Consider the following 12,548-nt stretch of genomic DNA (forward strand, 5'->3'; position numbering starts at 1 on the left):
AAAGACGAGTGCATTATATACTCCTCCACTCAGGTTACATGGAGTAGGAATGTGTATTGCTGACCAAAACCTGACGTAAGTCGTGTACCTATTTACCTATCTATCTATAGGGTGGTGTATTATGAGCAATGTTGTGGTGCAGCAGTGCATGTAATAGTTCCTTGTTGTGCGACGTTGCCGACGATCTACAGAAATGATCAGCTGACATAATGTTATTTTAATGTTTACAATAAGTATATTGTTATAAAATATCTGTACCAAATCATTGCCATACTCATTTGTGCTTTTAAGTTTAGATATCTGAAATTAATGTATACAAGTGAGGTACTGACAATACCTGTACTTGACTGATTTGACAGTACCTGTACTTGACTGATTTCACAGTACCTGTACCTGGCTGATTTTACAGTACCTGTACTTGACTGTTTTGACAGTACCTGTATTTGGCTGATTTGACAGTACCTGTAGTTGGCCGATTTGACAGTACCTGTAATTGATTGATTTTACAGTACCTGTACTTGACTGTTTTGACAGTACCTGTATTTGGCTGATTTGACAGTACCTGTAGTTGGCCGATTTGACAGTACCTGTAATTGATTGATTTTACAGTACCTGTACTTGACTGTTTTGACAGTACCTGTATTTGGCTGATTTGACAGTACCTGTAGTTGGCCGATTTGACAGTACCTGTAATTGATTGATTTTACAGTACCTGTACTTGACTGTTTTGACAGTACCTGTATTTGGCTGATTTGACAGTACCTGTAGTTGGCCGATTTGACAGTACCTGTAATTGATTGATTTTACAGTACCTGTACTTGACTGTTTTGACAGTACCTGTATTTGGCTGATTTGACAGTACCTGTAGTTGGCCGATTTGACAGTACCTGTAATTGATTGATTTTACAGTACCTGTACTTGACTGTTTTGACAGTACCTGTACTTGTCTGATTTGACAGTACCTGTACTTGGCTGATTTGTCAGTACCTGTACTTAACTGAATTGACAGTACCTGTAGTTGGCTGATTTGACAGGACCTGTAATTGATTGATTTGACAGAACCTGTACTTGGCTGATTTTACAGTACCTGTACTTGGCTGTTTTGACAGTACCTGTACTTGGCTGATTTGACAGTACCCGTACTTGGCTGATTTGACAGTACCTGTACTCAACTGATTTGACAGTACCTGTAATTGACCGATCTGACAGTACATGTACTTGGCTGATTTTACAGTACCTGTACTTGACTGATTTGACAATACCTGTACCTGGCTGATTTGACAGTACCTGTACTTAGCTGAATTGTCAGTACCTGTACTCAACTGATTTGACAGTACCTGTACTCAACTGATTTGACAGTACCTCTACTTGGCTGATTTGACAGTACCTGTAATTGATTGATTTGACAGAACATGTTCTTGGCTGATTTGACAGTACCTGTACTCAACTGATTTTACAGTACCTGTAATTGACTGATCTGACAGTACATGTACGTGTCTGATTTGACAGTACTTGTAATTGACTGATCTGACAGTACATGTCCGTGTCTGATTTGACAGTACCTGTAATTGACTGATCTGACAGTGCATGTACTTGGCTGATATGACAGTACATGTCCGTGTCTGATATGACAGTACCTGTACTTGGCTGATTTGACAGTACCTGTACTTGGCTGATTTGACAGTACCTGTACTTGACTGTTTTGACAGAACATGTACTTGGCTGATATGACAGTACCTGTACTTGGCTGATTTGACAGTACTTGTAATTGACTGATCTGACAGTACTTGTACGTGTCTGATTTGACAGTACCTGTACTTGGCTGTTTTGACAGAACATGTACTTGGCTGATATGGCAGTCCCTGTACTTGGCTGATTAGCAGACTTTGGGTACTTGGCTGATTTTTCAGTACCTGTACTTGACTGTTTTAACAGAACATGTACGTGTCTGATATGACAGTTCCTGTACTTGGCTGATTTGACAGTACCTGTACTTGACTGTTTTGACAGAACATGTACGTGTCTGATATGACAGTTCCTGTACTTGGCTGATTTGACAGTACCTGTACTTGGCTGATTAGCAGACTTTGGCATGGCTGTGGACGTTTAAATATCGGGTTTACTGTGCACTACACTAGCATCAATAATTAGACATAGTATTAAATACAGACATTTCATGTACTACTAATTCACGGGATAAAAGCTGAATAGTTATATTATTGTTCTTGCCTATTTCACCTGTACTTGAGTATAGTTCAGTTAAGTCAAAATGACAAATATACACATACTCTATTTGTCTTATCTGTAATAGTTCAACACACAAAATAAAAATATAGGGGTGATTTGGTCACCTGGGCGACAGCCTCTTTAACATTGATAAATGATGACAGGTTACCACCTTCATTTATAAGTGAATCGCGTTAGCAGGAAGTATTTTACCCAATTTCTAATACCGAAACCGATAGTAAAATAATTTAAACTTTATCAACAACTGTCCATGACACTGAGTCGGATGCTTTCTCTTAATCGATCATGAATATAGCAACTATGGAATAAGTTACTTCAACTTTTATTAATCACTCTTATTGGGTGTTTTATTATCTACCCGCCAAAACAGTAGTATGACAATACAGTCTATCGAGATTAGTAGGAATGTGTATTGATCTCCCTAGCGTGACATAGGGGTGTATACGTCTTTCTCCCACACCTGACAGATTTATCTCCCGTTTTGCCGGTGCTAGATTTATCTGTCACCGCCCTATGGTTGAGACGGGGGGATTCCCCTATTCCTAACAATGGCATGACGTCACTTTAACAATACAATGACGTCACGTCAACAATCCATCAACGTCACGTCAACCCTGAATTTAGCATGTAACGTTATCATTACATTGTGTATATGATACACATTGGGGAAAACAGGGTACATGTAAGAGAAAAAGAATCATTCACCCCCTTGTGGGTAAGATAAGGGAATCTCAACCCTCGGGGAAAGATTCTTAAGTTGCCAACCACATGGCAAAGCCTCGTGTTTGGCAACATAAGAATCTTCCCCCTCGGGTTGAGATTCCCCTATCTCACCCCAAAGGGGGTGAATGATTCTATCAACCTGTCTATATATAGGGGATGTAATGGACAAGTGTTCAACAGTGCATTTAATAAGTCCTGATTGTGCGACGTTGACGAAGATCTGTCGAATTATTTAGCTAAAAGAATGTGATTGTAATATTTGAATTAAGTATGGTAGCAGCCTAGACTTTGTCATGGCATGGACATTTAAATTTCAGATCTACTGTAGATTTCATTAAAATTATTAATAAGACATTACATTTACTACTCATTAGAGGGGATAAAAGCTGAATTGTTTTATATTTGCCAACCTCTTTCACCTCTACTTGTGTATAGTTAAGTTTCACTCTGTATCAGTCAAGTCGAATTTAATGTTGACACATATAGACATAATGTAAGTCTGATGTCTCATTTTTCAACACACACACATTGAAAATATAAGGGATGATTAGGTCACCTCGGTAACATCCTCTTATTATATCTAGAAATGATTACAAGCTTACCAGCTTCTAATACAAAAATTGATATGTCCATGACACTGAGTCGAATGCTTTCTCCTAATCATAAGAAACATCTTAATGTTTATTTGAATGAAGTATGTTTATTTTACATTAATTATGAAATAAGTATTTCAACTGATATTGATTACTCTTGTTGACCCGGATGTTATCGCGTTGGAATGAGCGGGGGAAGGTGGTCATAATGTGGAGGAAACGGGACACCCAAGAGAAATCCCATTTGGTAAGAAAGGTGCCCCGAACCTTTTCATGTAGGAATCCCGGCAAGTTTGGTAAAAATAGAGTACATTATCCATGCGCCACCCGTAACCAAAAAAGAAGAATGCTTTTTTGTGTCTTCAGCATATTGCATACTGTCGTATACTATTCTGGTGTTTTCCTACATAACGGCCGGAAGGAAATCCTGTTTAATCTTCAATTATCCAAAACCGTTTAAATTATTCATGGTTTAGATCCAGAAGTCATTCCATAAACAGTATTCAATTGTGTTACACGTTGACTGTATGTTAAGAATTGTCTATATTTATCTTCCTTTAGGATACATGTAGTAATAGCTTGTCATTGCCTTACTGATATTTCGTGATGCTAGTACATCTTGGGATAAAAGAGTGCCCGGTACAAAAGTTGATCACTACGACCTAGGGTTTAAAGGTTGCCAATAACAATATTGTCCGGCCTACCTTACATACTAATTCACCCTAGAACAATTAAATTTGGTATGCAAGTTCTTCTTGGGGATGGTGGAGTTTCAAGTACAAAACGTAGTTCAGTGTGACCTATGTTTGGCATATGACCTTTTCCTTTGAAAGAGTTTGTCTGGGTAGATCTTCTAAAACTTGTAAATCGCGTAACAGTCTTTACCGAGCCAGAAGGTGAGTTTTTTTTTTTTTTTTTTTTTTTTTTTTTTTTTTTTTTTATCTAACAGACAAAACTGAACATTGACATTACATTTTAGCCAGGTGAGTAGGAATGTGTATTGTTCTCCTTAACCTGAAGTGAGGGGTGTAATTATATACCTGTCTATCTAAAGGGGAGGTGTAATATGAGCGATTTAATAGATAAGTGTGCAGCAGTGCATGCAATAGTTCCTGTTTGTGCGACGTTGCCGACGAACTACAGAAATAATCAACCGACAGAATGTGAATGTTATCTTTATATAAAGTATGGTAGACTTTGTCAAGGCTGTGGACTTTTAAATTTCAGATTAACTGTAGATTACATAAACATTAATGATTAGATATAGTATAAAGTACAGACACTACATGTTATATTTGTGTGTTGGCTCATCGACCTCTATTTGTGTATTGTTCAGCTTCACTCTGTATTATATTTAATTAGTTGACTAACCTGTTATTGAAAAATATATATATAATCATACTGAACAAAAAAGAAACGCACAATTAAATTATGCATTCAATAGCCTATGATATTTTGGGAAATTTGTACAAATTTTTATATCAATATGAAGGGACAAGTCTTCTCTTTACAATACTGTAGAAGAAAAGTCTGTGTGACGTCACTCGTGTCATCAGTAGTTACTCAAAGTGGGATACCCGCGAAAAACAAAATGACACTTCAGTACCTGGTGTGGGCACCTTTTGCACGAATCCCTGCACGGATTCTCCTATGCATTGAATTCATGAGAACATTTATTCGCTTTAAGGGAATGTTGTTCAATTCTTGTGTTAATGCTGCGATCAACTGGGCGCGGTTAGTTAAGGGGTGTTTGACGTTTCCTAATACACCTATCCAGCTCATCCCACAGATGCTCAATGGGAGACATGTCGGGGCTATATGGGGGCCATTCCAGAGGCTGAACGTTGTTTGCCGTGAGAAAATCACGACAGACTCTGGCAACATGCGGTCGAGCATTGTCTTGCTTGAAAATTAGGTTATGACGTCTGAGAAGTGGAAGGACATGTGGTTGGAGGATCTGGTCTCTGTATAGAACGGCATTGAGGTTTTGATCCAGGACCGCTAAGGGGGATTTTACTCCATGGGAAATGCCTCCCCAAACCATTACAGAAGCCCCACCGAATCTATCGCGTTCAACCACGCATGCGTCGGCGAAACGTTCACCGCGTCCGCGATATACCCTTTTTCTTCCGCCTGAGCGATACAGACAGAATCTAGACTCGTCGGTGAACATCACACGCCTCCATCGACGCATCCCAAACCTATTCGGGCCATGTCTGCGCATCCAGTCAAGACGCACTTGCCGCCTCCGTGGTGTCAGAGGTGGCCCGACATAAGGTCGGCGCTCAATGATTCGATCGGCACGCAAGCGGTTCCTGGCAGTTTGAGGACTAATGGGTCGGCCATGAGTGCTTAAGATATGCGACGCAGTCTCTACAGCAGTCTTGAATCTGTTGCGCAAGTGTGACAAGCGAATCGCCCTGTCTTGTCGTGCGGTCGTTACACGCGGACGACCGCTCCTGGGACGATCGGAAACTAACCCAGTAGCACGGAAACGTGTACAGAGACGATTAATTGTACACGGGCCAACACCAAACTGCCGTGCGACAGCAGTTTGGCTATGACCATCCATCAACATCGCAATTGCTCTACCCCTCTGAATTTGCGTTAACGTGGAAAATCAATGTTGCTGAACTTAGAGTATCCGTTGAGGGGGGAACTTTGTGCGTTTCTTTTTTTGTTCAGTATATTTATCTAATGCCTTATATTTCAACACAATTTTCCAAGTGTGGGCTATTCAAATTACACTTCGTCTGTGGTCTGTCGACAGATTAGAGAACAGAAAAACCTCTTAAAATGGTGTGATGGTGGGTGCAAAAATTCTGTATAGGATTTCTTGTGTGTTTATTTTAAGTTGGCCCAAACATATTACAAAAGACGTTATCATAGTCAGTAACACCAATTTTAGTCAATTCAATATGATTTTATTACCACAAGTCACGCATAGAATTGACAAATTGAATGATAATGAAATATCAATAAAAAATGTGTTGAATTCAGTTTTTCTATTAAAACACCGCACTTTGATTGCAAATAATTTAAAAGTGTTTTAAAAAAGCTTTAAAAAAAGTTAAATGTTATAGTTAATAGAATGAACTAGATATATGTTCTGCATTTAATTGAAGGGTGATAACAATGTGTACAGCAAATTAATCACAAAAGAGCAAAAGGATTTCGTAAAAATTTATTTCAGTTAAAATAAAAGGACCAGAGGGCCAGTATCGCTCGCCTGGATATTTAAGAAAACTTAGTAAAATAATCTCATTAAGCGAAAAGTACTTACATCAGATTGTTCCGAGGGTCTCTATTATGTACCAATCCAAATTTTGCTTAGTGTTTGCTCAATATTTACTTCTTTGCTAACTATTGATGACATCATAGACATTGTATTTTATTGAAGTCATATGACTTTAATTGTTACTCCATCATCACCATGTATCAGTCACCAAATAGCTGTGTCTAACGACGGGTTTCCTCTAACGCCGAAGGTTAAGTCAGAAGCAGTATCAATACAGTTATGGTATCTTTAGATTCAGAAGTTACTTCTCTTTTTATATATATTTCCAATAATTGTAATATATGTATTGTCTGTTGTGTAGAGATACACATCTCAGGTCCATAGTTTATATCAAGTAATCTTGACAACTTCCATAATCATGTCAGTGTTAGTTTTCATGGTTGCTAGATAAATACATTGTTGTTTGTCAAGATGTCACACACTGCTGTACCGTAATAGTTTGACTTTGTTAAGCCCGAACACTGCCCACAGAACATCCTCCCTGTCTACACCAATAGCCTGTGTCCAGTGGTCATCTGTGTGTAAGAGCCTGAGGAACTCACCACGCCCACTGATGAGTAGGATACGGTTGTTGTTACAGTCCGCTATGACTAGGTTACCCACAGTGTCATACACCACACTATAGGGGATAAAAGGTTCACCTTCTGACTGTGATGTTTGTTGATATGTATGTGGAACCTCACCATCATATACAAATAGTTCCTTGAAATCTGTGTTCATGACAACAACATGTGGTTTTCCTTCACCACCATTACCTGTACTATCCAAATCAGCCACTGCGACATTGTGAGTGACAGGACACTCTGATATCCTGTATGGTCTACACACTAATGGGTTCCCAGTCCCCTCTGCCAATGATGAACGTACCAATGTACCTTTCGTGGTAAATCTAGATATGTGTTTGGTCATCCCCACAATGATATGGTTACTAGCTGTGATACATATAAACTGTGGTTCCTCCTTTGTTCTAAATCTTTGCACCAGCCGACCTGACACGAGCTCTGTGATGTTGTTTTGCCTGTCACAGACCCACAGTGTGTTGGTTGTTGATGACATACTTATGTCTGTGATCTCATTTTTGTGTTTAACCTCCTGTAATACGTTACCCTTCCTGTCCAGGAGAGTTAAGGTGTCACTGATATCGTAACTGGTCCACACGTGACCATCAGTGGTGGGACATACAGAATATATATAACATGGAGACGTCCACGCCCCCAACACCTTGGTCTGAGGCAACAGGGTATAAACTGGACTGGACACGCCCTTCCTTTTCTTTCTGACCTCTGTTGTGAAGGGGATGGTCCTTGTCCACCAGATGATCCAACTGACCGATCATGACCTCGTAAAGCTTGACCCTGACCTTGGCCTGACGTTATGACTTCCCCGAAAGCTTTTCATGGTGACCCTGAGGATTTTTGTTTGGACTGAAGCTAGCAGTACTCAGGGCAGGTTTTACAGGGAGAGTGACTGGAAATTGAGTCTCACACCCTTTGTCGTATATTTGTATGTCAGAGCCACGCTGAAGGGCTACCTTACATTCTTGCACCTGATGTTTTAGCTGAGTGCTGTGCATTTCCAGATCCTGTTTGTAGGTTTGGAGTAGCTTTGTATTATCTTCCTCTATTTGTTTATAGAGATACAGAGTCTGAGTTGTTAGCAGGTCCAGATCTTCTTTTAAGTTGTTTGTTTGTATCTTTAACTGTTGTGAAAAATTCTCAAAGATGCTAGCATTGTCCTTTAGATGTCTATCAGTAGAAGTGATGTACTGGTCGATTTGTACAAGGTCCACTTTCTCAGTTTTGTCTATAAAGCTTTGAATGTTCTGTTCAGTTTGATGAGTAATTTCACTAAGGTCACACAAAGGGTGACTCTTATGTACAGTAGATACCCACTTGATGCAAACAGGAACTTGACATTCTTCACAGTAAAGGTCTAGTTTTCTCCCCTTGTGGTGTGTACAGGTAGTTTGGCCTTTGGTACGGAAAGGAATCTGAGCTTTGTATTTGGATGTAGCCATAATGATAAAATGATGCAAAACAGTTTTTGTTTACTATGGATTTCACAGTGACGCAGTTTGTTGTGCATCTGTTTACCATGTATGTAACACTAGTAAAACCAATCTCAAGGATATGTTTGATTACATATAAGGAATACAAATCTGTAGTATTCACAAAATCCAGAGTGTCCGCTGGATGGAAACTTTCTTTCACACAATCCAGTGGTAGGCGATTGTTGTTATTACCCGATGCTGTAGAATATATCTGTATGTATAGGAATCACAGTACATTTGTAGTCACGTATAATCACTCACCTTGTTTACAATGTTAGACCGTCCACGGACAACGAACAACAACACAGTAATAACCCCTGTGTCGTGTACAGACGACAAAATAAAGGGCCGCCTCATCCCCGTTGTCATGTACACACGACAAGAGACTTTGATGTTACCTGCCTGATGTTTAGTTGGTTATCGCACGAGACTGTCGCGAAAAAACAATTAATTGTCGCTAAAATCAGAACCCATCAGTTTGGATTTTACTTGTGCAGAGTACACTTTTTTATTATGTGACTTAATGTTTTCGCATTTGCCGCAAGATGTTTGCGTTTGGTGCCTCAAATGTAAACGAGATGGCGGCAACTTGATTCGATACGAACACTCGTGAATTCATCATCAGATATTTGTTGAGACTTATGGAAGTAAATTTGAATATTCTAATATAAGTCTTGATGCAATCAACTTGTATTCAGAAAACAAACTCAACGACTCCACATTCGTAACTATAATCAATCCCCATTGGAAACCTGCATTACAATTCTGTATTAAAAACAAGGAATCGTATCGTTTATTGCCAGACAAATGTCGATTTTTCAGTCATAATCAGCTGCCAGTTAGTCATTATGCTGCGAGAATGAAGAAGTGTTTGTCTATGAACAAGAACATGAAACAATAACAATATTTGTTCACGGTTACCTGTTTAGTTCTTGCGGCAGTTACACCTAGTCTAAAAAGTACATTAATAATCCGCCATTTTGTTATATGCGCGGGGGCGAGTCTAATAAGTACATCCGGTACGGAATCCGGACCGGTGTTGCGGTACGGAAAGAGTTAAGTTCCTATCAGACAGATCATAATAGCTCATTTTTACCAAATATGCGAAGCCAAAAACTGCACTACTGACCAAGTTTGCTTGACCTTGATCTCCAACTCTGACCTTTGACTAGTCTGATTGTTGATCTTTGACTGGTTGGTTTCAAGAACATGGCAGATAGATTTGAACGATGCAAGGTCGACGGAGATCTGCCCCTGACAATAACTAAAGGGGACCTCGCTGACAACATCGGATTAACATGTTAAATTACACAGAAAAGGTAGGTATGACTACGACCCTGATATCAAGGTCAGTGAACGATGGGTTTTGGGGAAGGGCGTTTGTTTGGATTGAAATGACCATGCATTTTAAGGTAAAGGGTACGACTGCATCAATTATAATTGTGAAGTAGAGTTTCGCTCTGAGTAGTTTTTTTATTTGGACTTTTCTCTCTTTATACTGAACATTTATAACTTCTGGATAGCAATATTGTAAATCGTAAGCTTTGCAATGTAAATGTTCTGTTTTCGATTATTGCAGTTTTTAGCTTACCTGGTCCGAAGGACCATGGTGAGCTTATGCCATACCGCAGCGTCCGTCGTCCGTCGTTCGTCCGTCAACTTTTCCTTTAAAACGCTACTAGTCCTGAACGGCCTAGTAGATTTTGACTAAATCTGGTCTGGAGCATCCTTAGGCCAAGGGGACTCAATTTTGAATTAATGGTGGGTGTGGCCCCCCTGGGGGGCAGATGGCCAGGCCCAATAGGGGAAATAGAGGTAAAACCTTCAAAATTCTTCTCCTACCGTAGGGATTAAGGGATTTTATCCTAATTTAGTTTGGAGCATCCTTGGGCCAAGGGGACTCAATTTTATATAAACCCTGGGTCTGGCCATCCAGGGACCCGAGGGGTGGGTCCCAATACGGTAAACATAGCAAATTATTCTTTAAAATTCTTCTTCTTCTGTAAGAATGAAAGGATTTGGTCTATATTTTGTGTGAAGCATCCTTGGGTAAAGGGGAACCAATTTAGTATAAAAGGTGGGTGTGGCTCCCCCGGGACCCGAAGGGCGGAGTCCAATAGGGGAAATAGAGGTAAAACCTTTATAATCCTTCTACCATAGGGATTAAGGGATTTTATCCTAATTTAGACTGGAGCATCCTTGGGCAAAAGGGACTCAATTTCGTATAAACAGCGAGTTTGGCCCCCCTGAGGACAGAAGGGAGGGGCCCAATAGGGGAAACATAACAACTTCTTCAAATACCTTCTTCTTCTGTACAAATGACAGGATTTTGTCCAAATTTGGTATTAAGCATCCTTTGGTGAAGGGGAAACGATTGGGTATAAACGATATGTCTAACCCCCCTGGAGGCAGAGAGGCGGGGCCCAATATGGGAAATAGAGGTAAAACCTTTAAAATCCTTCTTCTACTGTCGGGATTAAGGGATTTTATCCTAATTTAGTTTGAAGCATCCTTGGGCCACGGGAACTCAAATTTTGTATAAATGGTGGGTGTGGCTCCTTTGGGGCAGGGGGGGGGGGAGAGAAATAGAGGTAAAACCTTCAAAATTCTTCTCCTACCGTAGGGATTAAGGGATTTTATCCTTATTGGGACTCAATTTTATATAAACCGTGGGTCTGGCCATCCTGAAATTTCATATGTACTTACAGCACCTACCATGGAGTGCTATATCTTTACTTCATAACAATTATTTTAAACATATTCAGGTGAGCGATACAGGCCCTCTGGGCCTCTTGTTCGTTCCTTTTCTATTTCTTTTTCAAACATTCTTCCGAACAACTGCTATTATGTGAAATGCATGCATGGCAACATGTGATTCGTTTTACAATAGTGTTTAGGACAAAAACAAATATTTCACTTCAGTGAAAAAGGTCAAATTATGTTAGCTGAACTTATTGGTACCCTTGACCAAAAATAAAATTCTTTTGAAATCCTGTTTTTTGTTTTATCGTTATTCTTCCTCGGGGTCAAGTTTTTAAGGCGTCTGACTGTTTACAATCACTGGCACTCCACCAATGGGTCCCGGGTTAGAGGTCTACGTTGTGTACACAAGGTAACTTTCAAATGTATAATCAATATAAACAATGTTCAAAGTTGCCATACAAAAGAATTACTTCACAAAAATATATTTTTTGCAGGATATTTAGGGCGGAACTTTTCCGTAAAAGAGGTTAATGTTACATAAATGTCTTACACGTATCCTTAACTCTGACAGCCATGAAAGGGCTCCAGATGTACAGATAAAATAAGAGAATCTTTTCTCCAGAAATGTTAATTTCCCTACTATAGATTGCTTTCTTACTGCATCTTAAAGGTCCACCTACATTTGAAAGGTTTTTCTGTATTCCTTGTTCTAGTGGGAATTATTTTTTAACTTAATCATGCATAAAACAAGTCTTTGAAGTCATGTGTGGTAGAGTTAAAATTAAGTTAACTCCTAAGGTTTGTAACTATGCATTTGAAACTTTCTAGCAGGCATGAATGACTAAATCTTTGATAAATCATTCCATGAAAGAAAACCTTACCTTGGGGACCTTGTATGAAACAAAATGTGAAAAGTGTTAAGACGTCTGACTGT

General features: G+C 39.4%; 2 protein-coding genes across 2 annotated transcripts; both read right to left on the reverse strand.

The window, feature by feature from the left end:
* Positions 1-7,275: 7,275 nt before the first annotated feature.
* On the reverse strand, positions 7,276-7,917 carry LOC110466233 (tripartite motif-containing protein 2-like). Its single transcript, XM_021522631.1, has one exon. The coding sequence runs from the start codon at positions 7,915-7,917 to the stop codon at positions 7,276-7,278; it is 642 nt and encodes a 213-aa protein (XP_021378306.1).
* A 316-nt stretch (positions 7,918-8,233) lies between these two features.
* On the reverse strand, positions 8,234-8,878 carry LOC110466243 (tripartite motif-containing protein 45-like). The gene has a single exon (XM_021522644.1). It carries the CDS (start codon positions 8,876-8,878, stop codon positions 8,234-8,236), a length of 645 nt encoding a protein of 214 aa, XP_021378319.1.
* Between the last annotated feature and the right edge of the window lie 3,670 nt (positions 8,879-12,548).

This window comes from Mizuhopecten yessoensis, unplaced genomic scaffold (assembly GCF_002113885.1).
Source record: "Mizuhopecten yessoensis strain PY_sf001 unplaced genomic scaffold, ASM211388v2 scaffold1617, whole genome shotgun sequence".
Classification (NCBI taxonomy): Eukaryota; Metazoa; Mollusca; class Bivalvia; order Pectinida; family Pectinidae; genus Mizuhopecten; species Mizuhopecten yessoensis.